At 45.6% G+C, this 26727-nt stretch overlaps 1 protein-coding gene across 1 annotated transcript in view; it reads left to right on the plus strand.

Moving 5' to 3' along the window:
• LOC103189854 (SREBF chaperone) overlaps window positions 1–26727 on the plus strand; it is a 50197-nt gene that overhangs the window by 916 nt on the left and 22554 nt on the right. Inside the window, exons 2-4 of the mRNA XM_042331971.1 lie at window positions 15146–15348; window positions 18094–18282; window positions 23457–23664. Coding sequence (XP_042187905.1) covers window positions 23543–23664 — 122 coding nt within the window. The 5' untranslated portion in view covers window positions 15146–15348; window positions 18094–18282; window positions 23457–23542. The remainder of the gene's footprint in view (window positions 1–15145; window positions 15349–18093; window positions 18283–23456; window positions 23665–26727) is intronic.

Here is a 26727-nt window from a genome sequence, read left to right on the forward strand (position 1 = left end):
TGGGGGAGTGGGGGAGTGGGGGGGGGTGGGGGGAAGATGACCGAAGGTGCGGTCGAAAAGAAAGGTCTTCAGCGGAGACCTGAAAATGGGAAGGGAGGGAGTGAGACGAAGGGAGTGAGGAAGGCAGTTCCAGAGCCTCGGGGCGTAGTGGCTGAAGGCACGGCCGCCGAGGGGGGAGCGGAGGGCTCGGGGCACCAGGAGGAGGCCAGACCCCGGGGGAACGCAGGCAACGGGTAACTGTGCTGAGGAGAGAGGAGGTCGGAGAGGTCGCGGGGTGCAGAGGAGCGCAGGGAATTGAATACGAGAGTGAGGAGTATGTGTGCAAGTGTGAATCTATAACAACTTGGATTTATATAGCGCCCTCCACATACTCACACACACAAGTACTCACCCCCACACGTACTCACGCGCGCACACATATACTCACACATTTACGTATACACACACACACATACTCACACACAAACATACGTACTCACACACAAATACCCATACTCACACATACACACATGTACTTACAGACACGTACTCGCAGACATATTTATACATATATACTCTCATACGCGCACACATTCATATATGCATACACACATGTATACATATACACACATACATACACACATACATATATACATATTATACACACACATGGACACACACCTATAAATGCATATATATATATAAACATTTAGCGCTCTGAGATGCCGTCCGGCGTGGAGGGCGCTATATAAATCCAAGTTGTTATATATTCATACTTGCACACATACTCCCACAGGTATGATACGATATATACAGGTGTATATACATTTTGTGAGTGTGAGTATGCATACACACATATACACATCCATATTATACATACACGCATTTCTGAATATTGTATACTCAATGTGCCACATGTATACTCATATGTTTTTACACTAACATACATATAAAATCATACTGTATAAACACATATATATCCCCTCATATATATACACATATAGCCATACACAAATATATATATCCTCACATATGTAGATATATATTTGTATATGTATATGACATACAACAACAACAACAACAACAAGATTCCATTTATAGAGCGCCTTTCACGTCAGGAGGACGTCCCAAGGCGCTGCACAGTTGGGTCATGACCCGAGCAGGGGGGAAATGGTCAGGGTGAGGGGAGGGAAGGGAGGGAGAGAGGAGGGGGAAATGGTCAGGGTGAGGGGAGGGAAGGGAGGGAGCGAGGAGGAGGAAGAGAGTCGAGAGGGGAGCTGAAGGCACGGTCAAAGAGAAAGGTTTTGAGACCGGCCTTGAAGGAGGAAAGGGAGGAAGCAAGGCGAAGGCACTGGGGGATGGAGTTCCAGAGCCTCGGGGCTGAGAGGCTGAAGGCCCGACCACCGATAGTAGGGCGGTTGGGGCGGGGGACGTGGAGCAGACCGGAGCCAGAGGAACGGAGGGTACGGGCAGGTAGGTAGGGGGATAGTAGGTTGGAGAGGTAGGAGGGAGCAAGGCCGTGAATGGCCTTGTAGGTGAGGATGAGGATCTTGAAATCAATCCTCTGGGGGATGGGGAGCCAGTGGAGGCGAGCGAGGGTGGGAGTGATGTGGTCCCGAAGCCTGGTGCGGGACAGTACACGAGCTGCAGAGTTCTGAATGACCTGCAGCTTGTGGAGGGAGGTGGCGGGAAGGCCGGCGAGGAGAGAGTTCCCATAGTCCAGCCTTGAGGTGACAAAGGCGTGAACCAGGGTTTCAGCAGCGTGAGGGGTGAGGTAGTGCCGTAATCTGGCGATATTCCGGAGGTGATGGAAGGCGGTGCCAGTTGTGGTGCGGATGTGAGGGAGAAAGGACAGCTCAGGGTCGAACAAAACGCCGAGGTTCCTGACTGGCTTTGAGAGGTGGAGAGTGCAGCCTTGGATGCTGATGGTGTCAGCGCCTGAGGTGCGGAGGCGCTGACGTGAGCCAATCAGGAGGGCCTCGGTTTTTTGCACGTTGAGCTGAAGAAAGTTGTCTCTCGTCCAGGACTCGATGTCGGACAGGCAGGCTGTCAGGACATCGGTGGTCGTGGAGTTGAGAGTAGAGGAGGAAAGGTAGAGTTGGGTGTCATCCGCATACATGTGGAAGTTAACCCCATGTTTGCGGATGATGTCACCAAGGGGGAGCATATAGAGGGTGAAGAGGAGGGGACCGAGGACAGAGCCCTGAGGGACACCACATGAGACAGTACGGGGGGTGGAGGAGAAGCCATTCGTTGAGACGAAGTGAAGACGGTGAGAAAGGTACGACCTAAACCATTCAAGGACAGTGCCTTGAAAGTTGAGGTGGGAGGACAAGCGGTGGAGTAGGATAGTGTGGTCGACCGTATCGAATGCTGCCGATAGGTCGAGGAGGACGAGGAGACAGAGGGAGCCCTGGTCACAGATGGTCAGGATGTCATTGGTGACCTTGACCAGGGCAGTTTCTGTGCTATGAGCAGCACGGAAACCTGACTGAAGGGGTTCAAAAAGAGAATGGGTGGAGAGGAAAGAGCGCAGTTGGGAGGCGACAACTCTTTCCAAGACTTTGGAGAGAAAGGGGAGGTTGGAGATGGGCCGGTAGCTTGATAGCTGCGACGCATCAAGGGAGGGTTTTTTCAGGGTGGGCGTGATGATGGCAGTTTTTAATGGAATGGGGACAGAGCCAGAGGAGAGGGACAGGTTTATGATGTCAGTGATGTGTGGGACAAGAAAATGGAGCTGGGAGATAAGGAGTGGAGTGGGGATGGGGTCAAGGGAGCAGGTGGTTGGTTTTAGGGATAGGATGAGTTCAGTGACAGGGTGGGGAAACGGGTACGAAGGTGTGTAGGGGAGGATGGGTAGGAGCAGACATATGTACGTATCTTCACAGGTATATATTAATAATCTTTAAATTTGCCTTAATCCCTGCTCTGACCCACTTTAAGAAGCGCACACAAGCTCCCCTCATTTTCTCTGAGGGAATATATTCACTTATTATTTTTGGATAAACTCATTCCCCCCCACAGTTTTTATTGCTTATTATATTGCATTATTAATATTATTGTGGTAGTAAAGGTTTATGAATTGTGTCTTCTCTTTCTAATTGGAAACACATTAAGAATCTCATAATCCGATGTGTTTTTTGGATAAAGCTTCTCTTAATGACCATTGCAAATTGTACATACTTTTCTGCTCAGATATCCTCCAGTTTGGGGTGGTGGGGGGGGTGGGGAAGGTAACGGATCTGAACTGACTCCAAGGTGACATGCCTGGCAATGGAATGACAGAATCAAGCCAGCCCTCTTCGATAGCTTTGGTAGTCCGGTTCCTGAGCCAGGCAAGACCCCAGTCGCACTTATTTTAAGGCGAGTAAAAAATGATTAACTTGCACAGGAACGAACTTGATGTTTCCACTATTATAAGTGCCAGTACACTGCTTTTAAACAATCTGGTCACTGACCCCATTAATCATCATATTAGCATTTATCTATTTAATAGTGGGACCATCAAGTTTGTGCTGTGCAAGTTCAATCATTTTCCGCTTACGTTAAGGTAATAATCTGTGAAGCGTTTTGAGATGTCTAGAAGATGTGATAAGGCGCAATGTCAAGTGCAAGGATTTTTATTATTACTATCAATGTTTAAGAATGCTGCTTTGTATACTGGGAACCATCTACAAAATGCGCCATCATTACGTTTCACAGTAAAAGCTCTGAGGCATTTGGATGGTGTTTTTTGACACAACTATGTGCCTAATTATCTCGTGAGCAGATGAGCCTGGTTTTGAGGGGGTGTAGTTTGCTTAGCACAGTTTTGCTCATTTCTGCAATGTGTTGGTTGGTCTTCGCAAAAGTTCACCCCATATCCTGCCGTTGTCATTGTAGGAATTCAGCGTTGACTTGCAGAACTAACTGCATTACTTTACTTGTGGAGTCCTGTAGTTCAGTGGTTAGAGCACTCGCTTTGCAAGTGAGAGACCTGAGTTCAATTCCAGGCAGAGGGTGAAACCTTGGGCAAGTTTCCTTACTCCACACAGAGCCTAATAATAATCCTCCAAAACCAAAAACAATAATAAATTGGTCATTTTCAATCCACGACTGTTTGTGGGACATCGCTGTGCGCAATTGGCTGCCGCGTTCGCCCACAAATATACAGTCAATTCACTTTACAGTGTACTCTGTGAAGCGCTTTGGGACGTCCTCCCGACGTGAAAAGCGCTATATCAAATGCAAGGATTATTATTATTATTACTGAAGCAAAGTTTTTGCAAATTGATTGTAAATTAGAGGATCGAGATTGAACTGCATCAACCAGTCACTTAACCTTGTTTGGCTGTGAGTTCAACCCCCCGCCCCATGTTGTGTCTCGAGCTCACAGTCTTGGCCAGGGTTGGTCCAACTGGTGGCCCACGGGCCGCATCCGGCCCACCCGCTCCCTCCATTACCTATAAATGTTGTTATGTTATGTTTCTGGAAGGGAAAACAGAAAGACGTTGGTTACGCGGCCCACGGATGTTCCTCAAATAAGCCTCAGCAACCAAAAAGGTTGGACCTTGCCGGTCTAAGCTGAGGGGAAAACTGAAACAACAACCTGCATTTATATAGTACTCTCTAACGTAGCAGAGCAAGTGCTACATGAGTGAGAGGTGTGAGGAGGGTGTGAACGCAAACACAGTTGAAGTCGGGGCGAATTTTGAAGATTGTTTGCGGAAGGCCCGAGGCAAACAAGTTCCAGAGGGCGAGCTCGCGGCGGTTGAAGGCTCGGCTACCGATGGTTGGGTTGAGGGGAGCAGGGAACGTACAGCAGGCCAGAGTTTGCTGAGCAGAGGCTGTGAGCAGAAGGGTGAGCGGAGCTTATCACAGAATCGTAATAATCCTTGCATTTGCCTTATCGCTTTGTTGAGACGTCTCAAGAGCTTCCCGGGATACACCGTAAAGTGAATTGACTGTGTATTTTATGGGTGAAGCGTGGCCGGCAGTTTGCGCAAAACAGCGGCCCACAAACCGTCGTGGATTTCACTACCAAATTATTATTGATTTAGTTTGAGGGATTATTACCCCCAGAAGGTGATCTGCCAGTCATCTAATCAACCAGGTTCCTACTCACGTAAACCGAGGCGTGTGGAGTAAGCAAACTTGCCGTAGGTTTCATCCCAATCAAGCCCGGGTCTTCTCACTTGTGAGGGCTCAATGGCTTAAATCACTTTAAAGATCCATCGCCATCCCTTAAATTGGCTGTTTGCATCAATCGATTAATTTTGAAGTCATGTTGTGGTTACACCAAGTGAATAAAATGTAATTTTGGTCAGCTGAGAGAAATGATGGGGCAAAGGTTGAGGTCGTTTATGTTGCTGACTAGGGGGAATGTTTGAGCAGAACTATTTGCAAAGCGAGGTGTATTTTGTCACTTAATTTCCCCCCCCCCCCCCCCCCAGTGAAAGCGTGAGTCAAATGTGTGTTGAGATGTGAAAAGACAGAGCCTGTGTGAGGGGGCTGTTGGAGATAGCTGGAATATAAATAGACAGTTACGGAGACAGACTGTGTGACTAAATTTCAGAGCGGGAACTCGTAAAGGGAAGGAAACGTGGACAAAGTTGTAACAGACTTGCTGACGTATTTTGACGCCGTAGTAAATAATAATCCTTGCATTTGATATAGCGCCGTATCATATCTTCGAGACATCAAAGTGCTTTACAGAATATACTGTAAAGTGAATCGACTGTATATTTTGTGGGCAAAATGCGGCAGCCAATTGCACACAGCAGCGTCCCCACAAACAGTCGTGGATTGAGTGACTTATTATTTTTATTTGTTTGAAGGGATTATTGCTCTCTGGGGCAATAATCAATATTTTATCATCGCATTATAATAATAAAGGAAAAGGGATAGGCTAATCGACTAATAATTAGGTTCATACTTACTGCTAGGTAAACAGAGGTGCGTGGAGTAAGGAAACTTGCCTAACATTTCGCCCGGCCCGGGATCAAACCCAGGTCCTCTCGCTTCGCTTGTGAGGGGAGCGCTCTAACCACTAAGCTACAGGACTCCATGCAAGATGCGCTCTAAACAGACACTGCCGGATACTGTGTGACTGGACTGTAGAGTAGGAACTTGTGAAGTAAGGCAATCGTGGACAAAGTCCCAACGTACTTGCTGACGTATTTTGACACTCAAGTTGATTGGGGAGTAATAATCCCTCCGAAAAAAAGGTCAGCTTGTTTCTCGCTGTCTCCGATGACAACCACTTTATGCAAGACCTTCCTCTTCGACCGCGCCTTCGATCATCTTCCCACCACCACCACCACCACCCTTCCTCAACATGAAAAGCGCTGTATAAAGGCAATCTGTTGTTACGTAGCATCATGATTGCCAGCTGAGCTTCGGCCGATATACCCCACACTCTGGCATTCTCTTCCCAGATCCCTTCACCATGTACCCTCAAAAGCTTCTTAAAAACATACCTCATTGATTATTCATCTAGTCAACATCTTAAATTCCTCCTCTCTGCTCTCTATTATCTCTGTGCAGCACTTCAATTTGTCCATCCTATGTGAAAGTGCTATATAAGTGCAAGTTATGCTTGGCTCTTTTTCACGTAGATCATTGTAAATATAGATTCACCTTACCCCTGGCCTGCCACAGGAACTAGCCTTTACTTATCACTGGAAAATAAATTACTCTGTCTTGATAAGTTAGCTTTTTGGATTTGGTACAAAAAAAATCTATATTTATGGCTCATATCCCACAGCTCATGGCCATCCCCTTGACCTGGTTGTCGCCCATAGACTCTCCATGTCGTATCAACGTCACTGACAAAACCATGTGGAGTGGAGCGGTTAGTGCCTTGCAAGCGAGAGGACCCAGGTTCGATTTCCAGGCAGAATGAAACCCTAGGCAAGTTTCCTTACTTCGCACACCTCTGTTATATAATAACGAGTGATTGTTGTTCATCCTTCAGTAAGTAGGAACCTGGTTATTAATCGATTGGCGGATTGCTTTCTGGGGAGTAATAATCCCTCAAAAAAGCAGTTTGTGCTGAGGAAACCTGGTACACACCATTGAAATCGGACCTTGAGAAAGTCAAGGTGGCTGGCATGCAACAAGCTGTCCTGTAAAGGTCCTTCCATCATACTGAAAGCAGATGTCCATCAGACAGCTGGTGAGGAAACTGGTCAAGTATTTCAGAGAGAAAAATATGAAAGGGCAGGGGCAAAGAAAGCTGTTGCAGACACGGTAGTATAAATATAGCGAGGGATTATTACGCCCGGAAAGTGATCCGCCAATTGACTAACAACCGGGTTCCTACTTACTGCTAGGTAAACAGAGGCGTGTGGAGTAAGGAAACCAATGCCCAATGTTCGCCCTGCCCGGGAATCGCTTGCGAGGCGAGTGTTCTAACCACTAAGCTACAGGAATCAACAGGATGGAGAGAAGACTAGCTAAGAGCAGAGAGATAATTCGGAAAGGAAAAACAACGGTGGGCGGAATGTAAAATTCTAGGATGCTTCCAAGAATATCCGTGCCTGTTTGCAGTTTGCCCTGAAGCATAAAAGCAGTAAGTACCAAATACTGTAATGGATATTTCCCTAGGGAATAATGCATGTTACGTAGTCCCACAGCATAAAGGGTATTCCATTTGCCACCCTCCAGTTCAGCCGGGCGGGGCGAAACCTTAGGCAAGTTTCCTTACTCCATACGCCTCTGTTTGCATAGTGGTAAGTAGGAACCTGGTCATAAGGACTAAAGGGAGCTCTAATGGAATCATTCTGTGAAGCGCTTCGGGACGTCCTCCCGACGTGAAAAGCGCTATATCAAATGCAAGGATTATTATTATTATTAATAGGCAAGTTGTGATGTCTTTCATTGCGTTAGTCACTCAATTCAATTATTGTAAGCTATTTTTCTAATCCTCCCCCCCGCCCACCCCCCGCCCACCAAACACATTTTTATTTCGGGTGCGTGATGTAACTGCAGATTTACCATTCCCGTTAGGCATGCAGTATCTCTTCGTGTTTAGAAATGTGAATGATTGCAAATGGGTCCAGCCCTCGAAATGCCAGTGTAATTTCTTGCACTATTTCTCTGCCTCACTCCAAAATAAGTGGAGACCCATATAGCGTAGCGGTTAGCGCACTTGCCTCGCAAGCGAGAGGACCCGCGTTCGATTCCCAGGTGGGGCCACACCTTAGGCAAGTTTCGTAGGGGGTGCTGACTGGGCGATCACAGGATACTCAGACCAGAGGAACAACAACAAGATTACATTTGTATAGCGCCTTTCACGTCAGGCGCTGGACAGTGTACAGCATTTCAGACCTGAGCTGGGGTCAGGGTGGGGGGTGACCGATGGCATGATCGAAGAGAAGAAGAAGAAGAAGAAGAGGAGGAGGAAGCTGGCAGCTCAGAAACATTGTGAGTAAATGGACAGGAGAGCAAGGCAAGTCATGTACTGAAAGGAACTGAAGCATCTGGGTTTCAGTTCTTTCTTTCCACCCACTCCCTCAAGGAAGAATGAGATCCCTACAACATCAATGCTTTCCCAGTACCTTGCGCAGCGTGAGAGAGAGGTGGGGCAAGAGAGAGAGGGGGGGGCATGGGAGAGAACGAGAGTGCGAATGAGAGAGTGAAAGAGGGTGAGCGGGAATGAGAATACCACTTCATTTTTGGCCTTAGAATTTTCAATAATATCTCACGTTGTAGTTGAATATCTTTGATCCTTGATAAATCAATCTCAAGTCTCTTTTTATCACTAGTTTAGTGATTTAGGAATACCGAGCTGGCTAATAATAATAATAATAATCCTTGCATCTGACATAGCGCTTTTCACATCTTCGAGACGTCTCAAAGCGCTTCACAGAATATGCTGTAAAGTGAATTGACTGTATATTTGTGGGCGAAACGCGGCGGCCTATTGCGCACAGCAGCGTCCCCACAAACAGCCGTGGATTGAAAATGACCAATTTATTATTGTTTTTGGTTAACTGTTGTGCCTTTACACACTGTACCTGTTTCTTGCGCCTGTCTCCGTAGAGTTGATGCTCTATAAAAAGTAATGTGCCAGTACTCTGTGGAATATGTCCCACCCACAATGCTACTCTTTATTTACGTGTTCACATGGCTGGGAAGAGAGAGAGAGATGTAGAGAGCGAAGGATTTTGTTTGAAAGAAACAGCTTGCATCTCAGATTGGCTTGCAGAGGCAAGCAGCTGTTGATTAAACTCCGCACCTCCAACTGGTCCTGTAACTTATCGGTTAGAGCGATTGACTTGCCAGCGAGAGGACCCAGGTTCGATTCCTGGGCAGGGCAACACCTTAGGAAAGTTTCCTCGTTTCCCACGCCTCTGGGTACCTAGCAGTAAGTAGAAACCCAGTGGTTATTCGATTGGCCTTCGCAATGATAATCCTTGGGATTTGATGTAGCACTTTAACACGACATTGACACGACATGTCTCAAAACGCTTCACAGAATATACGGGGAAGTGAATCGGCTGAGGGTTAAACTTACAATGCAGTGCTTTCTACCTCCCTCCATTCTCATCCCACTCCCTGTATGCCAGCACTACACTGGAACATCAGGCTGGACTGCGAGCTCAACGGTCCACAGCCTTTTGACCCAAATGTCCAAATTCTCGGATTATTACCGATGAGTCGAGAGCATTAACGGCTGAGCCAGGCCGACACTGGGTCACCTTTTTCACCTTGAAAGTTATTTTGAAAAGGGAAAGCTAAATATTAAATAAAAGCAGAAGTCACTGGGAACACTCAGCAGGTCAGGGAGCAGCGAGGGAGAGAGGAAAGTGAGTTAACATTTCAGATCGATGACCTTTCGGGGACTGCTTGAAGGGAGCAGTTTATAAAGACAAACGGAGAAGGGGGCAAGGAGAGAAAGACAAAGGAAATAATTAGGTGGAGGACTGGAGATGATGAGATCAGAGGTGTTGATGGTGCAAGGCTATATTAAACCTAAATATTAATTTGAGTTGGTCAACCCAAATGAATTGGTGTGTTGATTTAATCCCGTGGCTCTACCTCCCACCCCACTGTCCCCGTCTGGCCTTTGTAGCTAGCAAATGAAACATGAACCTTGAATCATTAAACAGTGCATACTCCGCTCTCGTGCTCACGGTTTGGATCATTGCCTGTGGAATGATCTAGGCGGTATGGGAACTCTGCCTGGTCCAACACTGCCTGACTTATACCTGAGCCAGGCACTGAAAGACAATTAAACCTCTTGAGGGCAATGGGTTGGTTGCAAGAATTATTATTATTATTATCATTGCATTTGATATAGCGCCTTATCACGTCTTCGAGACGTCTCAAAGCGCTTCACAGTGTATACTGCCTTTTGTGGGCAAAACGCGGCAGCCAATTACGCGTAGCAGTGTCCCACAAACAATCGTGGATCGAGTGACCAAATTATTATGATTATTTGGGATGGATTATTACACCTGGAAAGCTATCCGCCAATCGACTAGCAACCGGTAAACAGAGGTGTGTGGAGTGAAGAAACTTGCCTGAAGTTTTACCCCATCCAGTAATTATTATAGAACCTGGGCCCTCTCGCATATGAGGGGAGTGCTCTAACCACTGAGCCGCAGGACTCCCAAGAAACTGCTTTGCTGGTTCACTGGATTAAGCGTACAGGGATTGCAGGTTAATAATTCTGACCATGTACTGGTGTACTGATGATGAACTGGTTCTATTTGTTTTAACTTCTTCCTTGCTGTTTCTCCTCCACAACAACAGCAAGATTACATTTGTAGAGCGCCTTTCACGTTGGGAGGACATCCCAAGGCGCTGAAATTGGTATCTACAATCCCCTGCACTGATATACGGTACATGCTGTTTTGTTTTAAAGAATTATTGCCCCTGAAAAAAGCAATCCGACAATCCACTCACTTGCAACACCCACCCACCGTGTGCTTTGCTCACAATTCTGAGCAACATTGTTTAGTGAGGACACGTTTGCCTGGCGCAAACATTGTGCAACATGGCAAAATACTTTTCTTTGAAAGAATAACTTGCATGTCTCCAAGCCCTTTACAGATAACAATTGATGAAGGTAAATGTTTACAGACAAAACACAGCGGCCACTGTACCAGCAACAGTCCATACGTACATTTGAACGAGGAGGGGAATAGACAGCACCACCAACAACAACACGTTACATTTGTGTAGCATGTCAGCAGGACGTCCCAAGGAGCTGGACAGTTGGGAGTAGAGGGTGGGGGTAGGAGGGTGTCTGAAGGTACGGTCGAAGAGGGGGGTCTTGAGACGGGTCTTGAAGGAGACCAGGGAGGCAACGAAGCAAAGGGACTGTGGGATGGAGTTCCAAAGGGTGGGGATAGAGAGGCTGAATGCCCGACCGCCGATGGTGGGGTGAACAGGGCAGGGGACATGGAGCAGACCAGAGACTGCTGAGCGGAGGGAGCGGACGGGTTGATATGGGGTTAGCGGGTTACAGAGGTAGGAAGGTGCAAGGCCGTGGAGGGCTTTGAAGACGAGGATATCCTCTGGGGGATGACCACCAGCAGAAAGACTTTGAAATAGCATTAGCAGGTCAGTCTCTTTACCTCCACCGGAATTACAAGTTAGACTAAATTAATAATCTAAATAAAGGTTTGAAAAGAAAATGATGGGAGTTAGAGGTTTTATAAATAGGGTCGCGGAGATAATGCAAAACCTACAGATTGTTGTGTAGTTGTATTTCACAGTTGTCACCGTTGTATTTTATCCAGCTCTGGGCACCCCAATTTCAAGAAAAATATCAAGGGCATGAAACGGGAAGGGAGACTATTTATTGTAATGACAGCAAGCGTGAGAATAATAATAATAATAGTAATCCTTGCATTTGATATAGCGCCTTATCACGTTTTCGAGACGTCTCAAAGCGCTTCACAGAATATACTATAAAGCGAATGTATATATTTTGTGGGAGAAACGCAGCAGCCAATTGCACACAGCAGTGTCCCACAAACAGTCGTAGGTTAAGTGACCAAATTCACTCTTCCTTTTTCCGGTAGTGTCACGGGATCTTTAATATCCACCCGAACAGGCTTTAAGACGTCTTGAAGACATGACAAGGCGCTATATCAAATGCAAGGATTATAATTATTGTTATATGTTCTTTGTGAGGGGAAGTACAGTTCTAAAGATACTACGCTCCACTAAAGGTGCTCAGCTTTGCACCACACTTGCCTTCATTTTAAAATTCCTTCCAATTACAATCTGGGCAGGATCAAATGTCTTGACTTGTGCAGACTTGTTAAGAACCTTGTATCATTTCCTCCTTGATCGGGAAATGGCCAGACAGCAATATTGAATGTAAATCACCGTTGAATGTAAATTTACTGTGGTGATTGGGGGCTCGCTGCAAGGAGGGGAGAATTGGCTGTGTAGGAGGTTAGGTGTCAGTCAGTGGTGCCCCTGCATTTGGGTCAGTAGGGTCCAGGTCCAGGTCAGTACTTGAGCTCACTAGATTGACATTTCAGTGCAGTAAAGAACGAGTGATGCATTTTTGGAGATGCCATCTTGCGATGAGGTATTAAACTGAGATCTTGTATGCCTGTACAATTGCATGACAGCGGTTAAGTGAAGGGACTATCCTCCTTGGGGGAAAATGGGTCTCATACTTGGCCACGTAATGTGCCAGTGTCTCTAGTCCGGTTCCTGAGCCAGATGGGTCCACAGTATTCCAGGGCACTGCTGGCGACAGCCAAGCCCCAGCCCGGCTCATCGGCACAACCTGGAAGAGCCGACCAGTCAGGGAATCCTCCCCCTCAGCTCCTGGTAACCTTGCAAGGCAAAGCCCGAAAGGGTAGGGTGGTGGGAGCAGGACAAGCAGTGGGAAATCTTGCCGGACGGTGCTCTGAATGGCAAGCTATGTGGTTTTAGCTAGCCAGACTCCGGCAGCGGGATGTATGCAATTCTCAGTGTGGTTTGAATACTCCGAAGCGTGGCGATGGGTTTCCGCTTGTGTCAGACACCGTCTGACCGCCTCCAAAAAATTGGAAGGGAATTTTTCCCCCCGTGTCTCGACCAGCAGTCCTCCAGAGGGCCTTACTGAGGATGTACAGGGTGACGAAAAATATTTTTTTTCATTTGATTAGACCCGAATAGACTTCTTAAATAGCCCTAGTTACATTTACAGAAATATAATCAAAAATAATAATAATCCTTGCATTTGATATAGCGCCTGATCATGTCTTTGAGAAGTCTCAAAGCGCTTCACAGTACACACTGTAAAGGGAATTGACTGTATGTTTGTTGGGTGAAGCGCGGCAGCCAATGCGGACAGCAGTGTCCCGCAAGCAGTCGTGGATTGAGTGACCAAATTATCATTATTTTCTTCTTTTTTTCGAAGGGATTATTACCCCGTAATAATATCACATGGTCATGGGGTTGGTGAGAGAGGGATTAATTCTTACACCAAGGCCAACAAGTAACATATGAGTCATGGTCTAATCTATTTAGTCAAAATATTTAATCTCATTCATCATAATTTCAGTGACCTAGCAGTTACAACCAGCACAACATGTCCTTTCACGGTTCTCAGACTGTCCATAAATAAAAGATTTAGTTGCACTCCACTGGTTGTACTGCTGCAGTCCTATAGCTGGGGGGTTACAGCACTCGCAAGCTATACTTATTACACTCCAGTTAAACTCCACAAGCAAAGGACATTTATTGTTCAGTGATCCTTAATTTTGTGGGATATAGGGGTATAAAGCACTTTACATAATAATCAGTCACTGGTGCGAGCATTGGTAGGACTGGAATGTCAATTCTCTTAACAGACCTTAGAAATTCCTTATTTATTCATTTCTCTTTGCAGTTCCAAACCAGGTATTTTACTGAGTCTCGAATGTATCATATCCCTTCATCATGTAATGTTCAAGCCAGGCCTTTTCGTACTTTTTGGCTGATTCTAAGTGTCTTTCTGCGAGATAGAGTTCCAAACGGACACCCTGGACGTTTATGCTTCGGATGTCCCCAGCGTTTTGACCATGGTTTAGTTTTCATTTTTACTTTCAGTGCATTGATTGGGACCTCATCACCAATCGGAAGAGGTATTGTCTTCATGTCAGAGTGCTGTATTCTGGCAGAGCATCGCACAAATACACTAAGTTATCATCCAGCCTCTTTTCTAGCTTAAGCACCGAGAGGATCTGGGTTTGATTCCCAGCTGGGCAAAACATTAGGCACGTTTCCTTACTCCACACACCTCTGTTTTCCTAACAGTAAGTAGGAACCCGGTTGTTAGTCAATTGGAGGATTGCTTTTCCAGGGGTAATAATCCCTTCCAAATTACATAATTTTGTGGGACGCTGCTCTGCGCAATTGGCTGCCGCGTTTTGCCCACAAAGTACAGTCAATTTACTTTATAGTATATTCTGTGAAGCGCTTTGAAATGTCTCAAAGATGTGATAAGGCGTCCATCAAATGCAAGGATTATTATTATAAGGATGTTCAATGATTTTTCTTGTTACTAGAAACATTGGAGTAGTGTTTTGACAACACTGTGAATCAATACTGTAACCCTGGATTAACATTTACGGTTTTTTTTGTTTAAATAGGAACGGCCTTGTTCCTGGCTAGAAAGGGAAATAGTTAACCATGCGTTCGCCGCTTCTAGTTGGTGAAGCTGTGACAGCATTTATAATAATATGATAATCCTTGCATTAGATATGGCGCCTTATCACGTCGTTGAGACGTTTCAAAGCGCTTCACAGAACATACTGTAAAGTGAATTGACTGTATATTTTATGGGTGAAACACGGCAGCCAATTGCGAACAGCAGTGTCCCACAAATAGTCGTGGATTGACCACACATTTATTTTAGGGGATTATTACCCCCAGAAAGAAAGCGATCCGTCAATTGATTTAACCGGGTTCCTATTCACTACTGGGTAAACAGGCACGTGGAGTAAGGAAATTTGCATAAAGTTTTACCCCACCTGGGAATCGAACCCAGGTCCTCTCTAACCGACACACTGCAGGACTCCCAAGAAACTGCCCGGTTGGTTCACTGGATTAAGTGTGCAGGGATTCAGCAATGTGGAGGTTAATAATTCCGACCACGTGCTGGTATACTGACGATGAACTGGTTCTATTTGCTTTTGCTTTTAACTCTTCTCCCTTGCTGGTTCTCCTCTTACTGGTATCCACACAGAGATATAGTACGTGCTGTTACACCAGGACTAAGTATTTATAGCAGCCGCATGTGGAGCTGCTACTGCGAGCAGGGTTAAAACTTCTTTCAACACTTGGAAAGGACTGGGAATCGTGCAATTGACGAGAACGAGGGATGTTACATTCCAGGGAAATCCTAGGGATTCAAAGCCCGACTGATTAATACGGTCTCTCACGGTGAAAGTAAGTTGAAGCTTATTTGCCTAAGTTTGTTCTACAGTAGTTTTGAAAGTTGTATTTTTTCTTAGTCTTTTTTTTTGTTTGCAATTGTTGTTTTCTGTCTGGTCCAAGGAGAGATGATGTAAAAAATAACATAGGAACAGACACACACACACACACAGAGCCACACACGCTCACACACACACACTCAGAGACACATAGACACACTGAGACGTGCACAGAGAGAAAATATTACAGGCACAGCCTTCCAAATAGGAGGCTATAAGTAACGGAGTCAGGCTTCACAAAATGTTCTCGACACATGGAGCAGTTTTGCCCACAAAACACTTAAATCAATCCACTTTACATTTTATCCTGTGAAGCACTTTGATTGAGACGTCTCAACGAGGTGATAAGGCGCTGTATCAAATACAAGGATTATTATTAATATATTTCAGTAACTATGGCAGTTCTGGTGACTTATTTTCAGGGCAAGCTTGCTTTGAGTAATACTTGATTTTCGATTTTTAACGTCGACACGTTTTGTAGGTGGGAAAAAAAATCTTTTAACTGTCGGCTAGCGCCATAAAATGAAAGTGATTTCGCCCACTAGATACGCAGCCAATATTGTCAGATTACAATATATTCTATGAAGCGCTTTGAAAGACCTCAATGACGGGTGTAAAATTCTCCACATGAACTGCTTTAAAAATAATAATAATAATCCTTGCATTTGATACAGAACCTTATCACATCTTCTAGATGTCTCAAAGCGATTCACAGAATATACTGTAAGACCTGTCTCAAGAATCTCCTCTTTGACCATGCCTTCGGACAGCTTCCTTACCCCCTTGGCCTCCACCCTCCCGGATCCGGACCCCCAGCTCGGGTCACTGACTGTCCAGCCCTTTGGGGCGTCCTCCCAATGTGAAAGGCGCTATACAAATGTAATTTTGCTGTTGTGTATTTTGTGGGCAAAACGCGGCAGCGAATTGCGCACAGCAGTGTCCCACAAAAAACTTGTTTGAGTGACCAAATCATGACTTTTTTTTTAAAAAGGGATTATTACCCGCGGAAAAAACGATCCGCCAATTGACTAACAACCGGGTTCCTACTCACTCGTGTGGAGTAAGGAAACTTGCCTAAGGTTTCGCCCAGCCTGGCAATCAAACCCGGGTCTTCTTGCGTGTGAGTGAGTGCTCTAACCAATACTCTACAGGACTCCACGAGCGAATGAAAGCGATTTGGAGTTTAGTGCGGAGGGGGGAAAGGAAGAGGAAGGAACAGGTCAAATCAAGGGAGTGAGAGTGAGCTGGTTTAAGGCCAAAAGAGAGGTTAAGGAATAAAGAGAGAACGATTCTGGTTGTTACAAGTCGCTGGGACCACGTTTTGGAACTTGGAAATTTGGTCTCACTGTTGCAGAAAGTACTCAGCTACAACAATGTGCCTTTCACATAGGACCTTGAAATGTTTTATCGGGGTGGAATGCAACACAAAGCAGGGGGAAGGGAAGGGTGAAGGGGTTTTGAAAATGAGGAGGGAGAGGGCAAGCGGGAGATTTGGGGAGGGGGTGCCAGAGAGTGGGCTCAGAGCCAGGCCTCCAATGGAGGGGTGAGGGAGATGCAGTGGATCTGAGTTTGCAGAGCAAACGGAGTGAGCCAATTGGAAGGAGTGCAGCAACAACAACAACAACAACAACAAATAACATTTGAATAGGGCCTTTCACGTTGGGGCGCTGCATAATCAGGGATTTGACCCGAGCTGGGGCTTGGGATCAGGAGGGGTGGAGGGCAGGGTGGGTAGAGGTAGGAGGGTGACCAAAGGTGCTGTCGAAGAAAAGGGTCTTGAGCCGGGCCTTGAAGGAGGCAACGGAGGACGTGAGTTGAAAGGACGGGGGATGGAATTCCAAAGGGTGGGACCAGAGAGGGCGAAGGCCGATCGCTGGTGGTGGGGTGGGCCGAGCGGGCCAGTGACCACTGAACGGAGGGAGAGGACAAGTTGGTATGGGAGAAGTACGGAGGAGCAAGGCCGTGGAGGGCTTTGAAGGTGAGGATGAGGATTTTGTACTCTCCTCTGGGCGATAGGGAGTCATTGGAGTCGGGTGAGGGTCGGGGTGATGGTGTCATAGAGCCTGGTCCGGGCATTAGCACTTATCTGGTTCCTTTGCCTTTGACTTGGGATGAACAGCTCAAAGGGTTGCACAACTAACAACCGGGTTCCTACTTGCTGCGAGTTAAACAGAGGTGTGTGGAGTAAGGGAAGTTGCCTAAGATTTCGCCCTGCCCGGGAATCGAACCCGGGTCCTCGCTTGCTTGCGAGGCAAGTTGCTCCAACCCACTAAGCTGTAGGACTCCACATTTGAAATGGGAACTTAAACCAAATTCCTGCCCTTCAAGGGGGGGTTAAGAATCCCATAATATGATTCTCACCGTGGTCCTGGCCGGCAATGCTCGGGCCAATTGGCTACTGAGAGACCTGACTGACCGCAGAATGGTTCCACGTTTCCCTACAAAGTGGTTCCGTTTAACAACTTGCATTTATATAATAATAATAATAATAATAATCCTTAGCGCCCTTCACGCGGGGCAGGGTTTCAGAGCGCTGGACAGTGACGGAGCACGAGGCCGAGGGAGGGAGGTGCACGGTTGAAAGCTCGGTCGACAGTGCGCTAATTAACACGGAGCGCTTCCAGACACTCCGTGTGACAAGGCACGATTAAAAATGCAAGTTAATTCTTACTCTTTACTGAAACTAACTATGTTGCCAAAGGGGCCGTGTGAACCATCATCTAACTTGCTGAAGCGAGAGGGATTTGCAACAAAACATACACAGTACTGTACCGCGATTAACTGAGTTGGCGGTGTGACGAACCATAGGAAAGTGAAGCGGGAGCCACGGATGGAATTGTCCTTGAGGACAATTGTGTGTCGTTTTCAGCAGAGAGGTCAAAATGGGAAGGTAAGAAGCGGTTGGTTGAAAACGCTGATAATATCGTGGCGTCGTGTAGTGGTTAGCGCGCTCGCCCAGCAAGCTGGGGGTCTGGGTTCGATTCCCGGATAGGGCGAAACCTTAGGCGAGTTTCCTTACTCCGCACACACACACACACACACCTCTGTTTACCTAGGAGTAAGTAGGAAAACTTACTGTTCCTATTGCTGTTAGTCATTTGGCGGATTGTTTTCCGTGGTTAATAACCTCTTTTAAAAAAATAATAATAACGGCAACAAGAAAATTACATTGGTAAAGCGGCTTTCCACGTCGGGAGGACTGCCCAAGGCGCTGGACTCGTAATTTGGTCGCTCAGTAATTTGGTCACTCAGTCCACGGCTGTTTGTGGGACACTGCTGTGCGCAATTGACGTCTTCGAGGCGTCTCAAGGCGCTTCACAGAATATACTGTAAAGTGAATTGACTGTATATTTTGTGGGCGAAACACGGCAGCCACTTGCTGTCGCAAGATGGTCTTTTGAGGAAAGTTCAGAGGTGACCTGAGTGAGGCCTTCACAATTATGTAAGGTTATGGTGGGGGTGAACACACAACTACAACAACTTAACGTTTATAATAGCTCCCGTCCCCCCAGGTTTGCGTCCCAGAGCGCTTACATTTTGAACAGATTTTTTTTTTCCACCGGTCGGCAAGTCAGTGAGAAGAGGGCAGACCGTTACAATACACTCACAAAGAATCCAAAGAGATACTGGGAAAAATGTCTTTACGCAGGTATCAGAAGTATATTTTTATTTGGCAGGCTTTTCCGCTGCCTCGCTCAGGAACTGGAGTAAAGATTGGCACAGAAGGTTGGCTCAATTCCTACAGTGTCGCTGTGTTCTGTTGCTGAACACGTCAACTTGCAGCCGTTTCAGAAAGCGGGAGAGTGGGGTTGAACTAAGTGGTAAATTGGAGAAAAATACCCTCGCGGGCTTGATACAATACAAATCTACATTGACCCTATTTAGTGGCTTTCACGTTGCAAGGCTATCCCAAGGCGTTGCGATGGGCTGGACGGCCTCGTTCTGTGCTCCGGCCTTCCGATTCCCAGGTTAAAATATGTAGTGGTATTTGAAATGGATTTTTTTCCCCCGCCCGGCGTTTGCGAAATGTTTGACTTTCACCAACCGGCAAATGGTGCATTGTCCAGGGAGACTTCTGGTTTCCTCCCACATCTCTGCCAATAGAGCCCTTTAGGGCAGGCATCGCCGGGCTTTTTACACACGAGAAGCTTGACGTGACCTTTCCTCTTATTTATCTGCTTTCTCCTTGTGAAGGGAGGAAGCACCTGGGCCCCATGTCTGAATCAACTGGAAAGGCACAGTGTGTACAAGCGGAGTGGTGCGAACCCCACCCAGAGGCAGTAACAGCTGGGTTGCGGAGACACAGACCCGCTTAGATTTACTGCGACCTCAAGCCCAACCTCAGACTCTCTGATTTTTGTTCTTCACATTTTCTTGCTCGTTTTTTTTGAAAAAATGTTGATCTTGGCTCCCATCGTCCCTTCAGAGGAAAGCCCTCCTGCTTAATAACGTGACGCAGAGTAGTTTCTGAAAAGGCAAGTGCAGTTCAGAGGGCTGAAAATCCTCCCCGTCTCCTTTGCCTGTAATAAGACCACTTTCTCTTTAAAATTGTTGTTCGAATTGCGGAAATACTTAAATCCAAATTCAGTTCACTTAAATTTGTCTACCGGTCTCCTTTTAAAAACTGCGTAAAAATAAACAGTCACTCCCCTTTACAGTATACTCTGAGAATCCCTTTGAGACGTCTCAATGACGTGATAAGGCGCTGCATCAAATGGAAGGATTATTATTATTATTACTAAAACACTGGGCTGTAACCGCAACTAATAATCCTTGCATTTGATGTAGCGACTTTCACATCAGGAGCATGTTTCAAAGCACTTCGCAGGTTATACCGCAAAATGTAGTGACTGTATTTTATAGGCGAATGTGGAAGGGTCACAGCAAGGAAGACTAAAAAGGATCGCCAAAATATTGACATTGATTGGCTGAAGTTACTGGCGTGCTTTGCAAAGCTAGAAAGGAACTGCCCTGTTTTCTTTCAGAAAGCAAATATATTTTTCTCGTACATATTTCTGTGTGTGTGTGTGTGTGTTTAGCTCTCTTTCTCTCCTTCTCTCACACTTTTTTACATATAAAACTGGCTCTTAGAATGAATTGGCGAACATTATTCCAGACTTTTTCAGCCAACTTGGGGCAATGGATTTTTGTAAGAGCAGATGATAAGAGTTGTTGCGGCGCGTGCTTGTGTTTGAGACAGCGACTAACCTTTCCTCTTTTCAAGGCGCTTTCCAGGGAATTTATGTAGCACGTCGCGGCTGTGTATTTGTAAATAAATGCCACCACCATTTTGCATAGTGCAAGTTGCTGTAAATACCCCTGAAGTGTTTTTTTTTTGCTCAGCCGGGTGTCTGACACACGCAGAAACCCATCACCGTGCTTCAGAGTATCCAAACCAAACTGAGGATTTCCTACTTCCCACCCACACGAGGAAATCCCAGGGACAGGTTGTTGGAATGGAATGCGCTTCTTTCTCTCTCCCTGGAGGGACGCATTCTGCTTACCCAATTCCGGACAGTATTAGGCGCAGGTTGGTATGAGCAAAGGCTTGGGGGACCCAGAGTGTGCGTTGGGGTAACTGCTGGCGTCTAACCAGCTAAAAACTGCATAATTTGCCATTGTTATCGTTGTCTGGCAAGCTTTCTCGTTACCCATGAAGTGAATGAGCGATTTATCCGGAGGATTGTTGGAAATTCGCCTGATACTTGGCAGCCTTCCTCTGCTCATTTGCAGTTCTTCCTATGCGCAAGTGAGCAGTCCTTAATATCCTCTGTATGTTGCTGCTATTGTTGATGCAAGTAAAAAGGGACTTAAAAAAAGATATTGAGAAGATTCCGTTATACAATGTAAACTTACATTCGTATCGCACCTTTCGCATCGTCGAAACGTCTCAAAGTGCTTCACAGAATGTATTGTGTTGATGAAACCCGGCAGCCAGTTGCACACAGCAGTGTCCCACAAACAGTCGTGGATTGAGTGAGCAATTTTTTTTGAGGGATTATTACCCTAGAAAGCGATCCGCCAATCGAATAGCAACCGGGTTCCTACGTACATAGAAACAGGAGTAGGCCATTTAACCCTTTGAGCCTGTTCCGCCATTCTATAAGATCATGGCTGATCTGTATTTCAAGTCCAATTGCCCTGTGTCCCTTAATATTCACTGCTAGGTAAACATAGGGGTGTGGAGTAAGGAAACTTGCCTAAGATTTTGCCCTGCCCGGGATTCAAACCCGGGTCCTCTCGCTTGCGAGACGAGCGCTCTAACCACTATGATATGGGACTTCAGGCGAGACATGAACAAATGAGATCCCGTGGCACTATGGCACACTGGCCCACAAAATACACAGTCAATCAATCCGCTTTACTCCACGCTCCTCTATTTGCCTAGCAGTGAGTAGAAAACTGGTTGTTAGTCAATTGGCAGAGCGCTTTCCAGAGGGTAATAATCCCTTCAAAATACAAATAATTACTGATAATTTGGTAGTTCAATCCACGACTTTGTGGGACGCTGCTGTGCCCAATTGGCTGCTGCATTTCGCCCACAAAATATACAGTTAATTCACTTTACAGTATATTCTGTGAAGCGCTTTGAGACGTCGAGAAGACTCGATAAGGCGCCATATCAGATGCAAGGATTATTATGTTACGCACCAGATAGCAGATATCCAATAATCAGTAACCAAGGAAGTAAGGCCCATACAACGAACAAAAAACACGCACTCGCACATGTTCTCTTACCATGTTACCAACAAACACACCACCAGGTTAAAGTGCACACGTGTACGCTGTGCAAATGTATTGAGATCACACACCCAGCGGCGGTGTCTATTGCTCATTTTATATTTGCTATCAACAATGTAAATTCGCCTGTAAGTAATGGCTAACGTGGACTGGACAACCCTCTTGTAAATCGATTTATCACTATTCTCTCATTCACGCGCTCTCTCTCTCTCTCTCTCTCCAACCCCCCCAAACCCGCACCGCGCTGCTACTGTGAAGAAATGTGAAGTGTTTTTCTTCTATTTTCATAGAATCTATGCAGCACATTCGGCCCTTCATTCCTGTGCCGGTTCTTTGAAAGAGCTACCGACTAGTCCCGCTCCCCCGCTCTTACCCCATAGCCCTGCACATTTTTTCCTTTTTAAGTCTCTGTCCAATTTCCTTTTGAAAGCTACTATCACATCTTTCAGGCAGTGCATTTTCCTGTTCTACATTTACTTCCTCATCCAAATTTATTCCCAATAATTCAAAGAACCGGCTGTTCACTGCTTGTGCGGATTGAGTGCTCCGTTTGCCTGCGCAAAATTCACTTGATTTCTAGTCGTTTCGCTGACAATATACCCAGTCAGTGCAACAGCTTACTATAAATCTTATGAAATGCTCCGAGGCGTCTTCCCGACATGAGAAGCTCTGTAACAAATGCTATTATTATTGTTTTAGTTGTAAAGTGCTTGGAGATGTTTTATTTTACGAAAATGATGCTGGATAAATGCAAGTTTTTTATGATGACTCAACAACAACTTAAATTTATAGAGCACCCTCCACCCTGGATAGCATCGTGGAGCATATTATAATAAGCTTTGGAATTTATATAGCGCCTTATCACGTCGTGGAGAGGTCTCAAAGCCCATCGCAGAATATGTTGTAAAGTATAGTTACTGTATTTTGTGGGTGAAAGGTGGCAGCCAATTGCACACAGCAGTGTCCCACAAACAGTCGTGGATTGAGTGACCAAATTTTTTTGACGGATTATGGCCCTCAAAAGTGGCAGAAAATGATCTGCCAATCGACTAACAGCAGAGTTGCTACTTCCTGCTAGGTAAACAGAGGGGTGTGAAATAAGGTTTCGCCCTGCCCGGCTGGGAGTCGAACCCAGGTCCTTTCACTTGCGAGGTGAGCACTCTAACCACTACATCCGCCCACAAATATACGGTCAATTCAATTTACAGTCTATTCTGTGAAGCGCTTTGAGATGTTGAGAAGACGTGAAAAGCACTATATCAAATGCAAGGATTATTATTATCATCACACTACATGACTCCGCTGTAATCCTGATTGTTACAGATCCTATTGATGTTGCCAAGACCACCCTGGTGCCCACCGTGCCCGGACCTGATTGTGTATTGGTCGCCATGTGACAGGACAGGACGATGACCGTTACTGAAAGGCTACGTGAAAAGACATCCCAAGCCTTCTATAACCATGGGCTACTGTGTGCAACCTACCCCATCCCCATCATCCTCTTTACTGCCATCTGCATCTTGGCATGCTGGTAAGTGGCAAACTAGAAAGCAAAGGAACAACTTGCTTTTTTTTAGCGCCTTATAATACTAACAATAATCCTTAATAAATTTTAGCTGATTGGCAGATCACTTTTCCGGGGGTAATAATGCCTTAAAAAAACTAATAATAATAAATTAGTTCCATCAATCCATGACTGTTTGTGGGACACTGCTGTGCGCAATTGGCTGTTGCGTTTCGTCCACAAAATATACAGTCATTTCACTTTACAGTATATCGCTTTGAGATATCTCGAAGACGTGATAAGGTGCTATATCAAATGCAAGGATTATTATTATCCTTCCCTTCCCCACCCCAAGCTCGGTTCCCAGCCAGTTAAGTGCTTATCAGTGCTTTGGGACATCCCTCCATCATGAAAGGTGCCATATAAATATAACTATGCATTCTAAAATATTTATCTAATTCATTTTGAAAAGCTAATTGTGCCTTAACCGCAGTTCTTGGTAGGGAATTCCACATCCTAACAATCCACTCTGTGTGCTTTTATATATAAAAAAANCCTCCTAGCCTCCCTTTGGCCTTTTGTGGTAATTTCCATACATTTTTTCCAGTTCAGTTTCTAACTCGTCAACCAGTGGAAATAATAATAATAATCCTCGCATTTGATACAGTGCCTTATCAAGTAATTGAGACGTTTTAAAGCGCTTCACAAAATATGTTGTAAAGTGTATTGCCTGTGTATTTTGTAGGTGAAACGAGGCAGTCAATTGCGCACAGCAGTGTCCCACAAACAGTCGTGGATTGAGTGACCAATTTTGTTTGAGGGATTGTCATCCCTTGAAAGCGATCCACCAATTGACTAACTACGCTACAGGACTCCACAATAATTTTTGTGTGTGTGGGTGTTGACCCTGTAGGTTGAACAAGCCTCTGACATGAGCTGTTCAGGCTCCTCTATAAGAAAGACCACTTTGGGCAATGAGCAAGTTGTGCTGAATGTGAATTCAGTGCAGTGAGGACAGTATTTTTCTGTCCTGAAATGGTCCTTTACAATTGCAAACCTATGTCCTCTTGTGTTACTGTCTTGGTACATCCAGCGCCTTGGGACGTTCTCCCGACGTGAAAGGCGCCATACAAATGTAATCTTGTTGTTGTTGTTTTATAAAGGGTACGTGTGATTAGTTGAGCATTTTAATATATAACCTCTTTGTCTTTCTGCAGTTCCCGTGCAGGAACCGATTATGTGGCCATGTGTTAGTTTGCAAAAACAAGACTACTTTTGTGTGAATGGTTCACGTGACTCAGTGCTACTCAAACATAAGATTTGTCCAGCGTTTTTATCCCCCCTCTTCCCCCCCCCCACCCCCCCCGCCGCCGTACCTTGCAAGCAAGAGGACCTGGGTTCGATTACTGGGTAGGGTTAAACCGTAAGCCAAGTTTGCTTACTCTTGGTGAGTGCTCTAATCACTAAGCTGCAGGACTCTAACCAGTGGAAGGAAGTACAATGTTACTGTTTATCCGCTTACATCCCTTCATAATATTGAAGACCTTCTTCAGGTCACCCATAAGCATTCTCAGTTCTTTGAATACAGCTGTGTTTGTATGTTTTAAAACCCATTTCTGTCCTTGAGTCACCTTGAAGAACTTGAAGAAGCCAAAGAGACAGTTACTGTTGAGTCTAGACAGTAAGTGTATGGGCCAAGAGTTGATTGTGCAGTAACCCTATCAGCAATGTAGATTGTACAATGTAACAAGAGTTGATTATTATTCCTTAATAATAGTTCAGTGCAGTAAACTACTCCTGAGTAAAGTAGGAACAGGAGGAGGCCATTGAGCCCCTCGAGCCTGTTCCGTCATTCTATAAGATCACGGCTAATCTGTACCTCAACTCCATTCACCCGCCTTTGCCCCATATCCTTTGATCCCCCGACCTAACAAACAACTATCCAACTCAGTCTTGACAATGTGAATGGATCCAGCATCCACAGGCTTTTGGGGGAGAGAGTTCCAGATTTCCACTGGCCTTTGGGTGAAAAACTGCCCCTGATTTCACTCCTAAATGGTCTGGCTCTAATCTTAAAATGACGCCCCTTGTTCTGGATTCCCCACCAGAGGAAATAGTCTCTCTGTAGCTGCTGAATCCCTTTATCATTTCCTGTTCTGGATTGTCATCTATCCCTCCTGCCCCCCACACACCCACACACACACACATACACACACACAGAACCATAATGTTGCTGCTTATAATATGACTAGAGCATAAATTGAGGGGAAAAGCACATCTATATCTGCAGGAAAGCGAACAGTCTCTCCGGTTCACCCTTGTCAAATCTATTGCGACTTCTGTGTGTTGTACAGAAATGAAGAGGTTTCGTAACTAGTTGCACTGCCTTCCCCTCCTGTTTGCTAATGGAAACTCAACCACAAGTGTAGTCTGATGTTGAAGAGTGCGTCTCTGATGCATTTCCCCCAGGGCCACTGGTGACGAGAATATTTGAGCATATTTATGATTGCCCTACAAGTGGACAGATTATAGTTGGTGCACAAGTTGGTCTATTTTTTTCTGAGCATTCGTAAGAGAAATCAGATCAGCGTGTCAGATCTGTGACCGTTTTAAATGAGAAGCTGGTTTCCTCGCCTGCGGTCCTATTAGTCATATTAGTTAGAGCACTCGCCTTGTAAAGTAGAGGATCCGGGTTCAATTCCCGGTAGGGGAGGGGGCGAAACCTTAGGCAAGTTTCCTTATTCCACCCGCCTCTCTGTTTACCTAGTAGTAAGTTGGAACCCCAGTTGTTCGTCGATTGTCGGATCGCTTTCCGGGAGAAATAATCCCTTCAATAAAATAAATCATCATAATAATTTGGTCACTCAATCCACAACTGTTTGTAGGACACTGCTGTGTGCAATTGGCTGACAGGTTTCGCCCACAAAATAGTCATTCCACTTTACCGTATACTCTGTGAAGCGCTTTGAGATGACTCAACGACGTGATAAGGCATTAAATCAAATGCAAGGATTATTACTATCATTATTATTTTATAGCTACTTGTATGATATTACTGTGTGCAAATTGGCTGGCAGAATCACCTACAAT

Source organism: Callorhinchus milii, unplaced genomic scaffold (assembly GCF_018977255.1).
Source record: "Callorhinchus milii isolate IMCB2004 unplaced genomic scaffold, IMCB_Cmil_1.0 Scaffold2, whole genome shotgun sequence".
NCBI lineage: Eukaryota > Metazoa > Chordata > Chondrichthyes > Chimaeriformes > Callorhinchidae > Callorhinchus > Callorhinchus milii.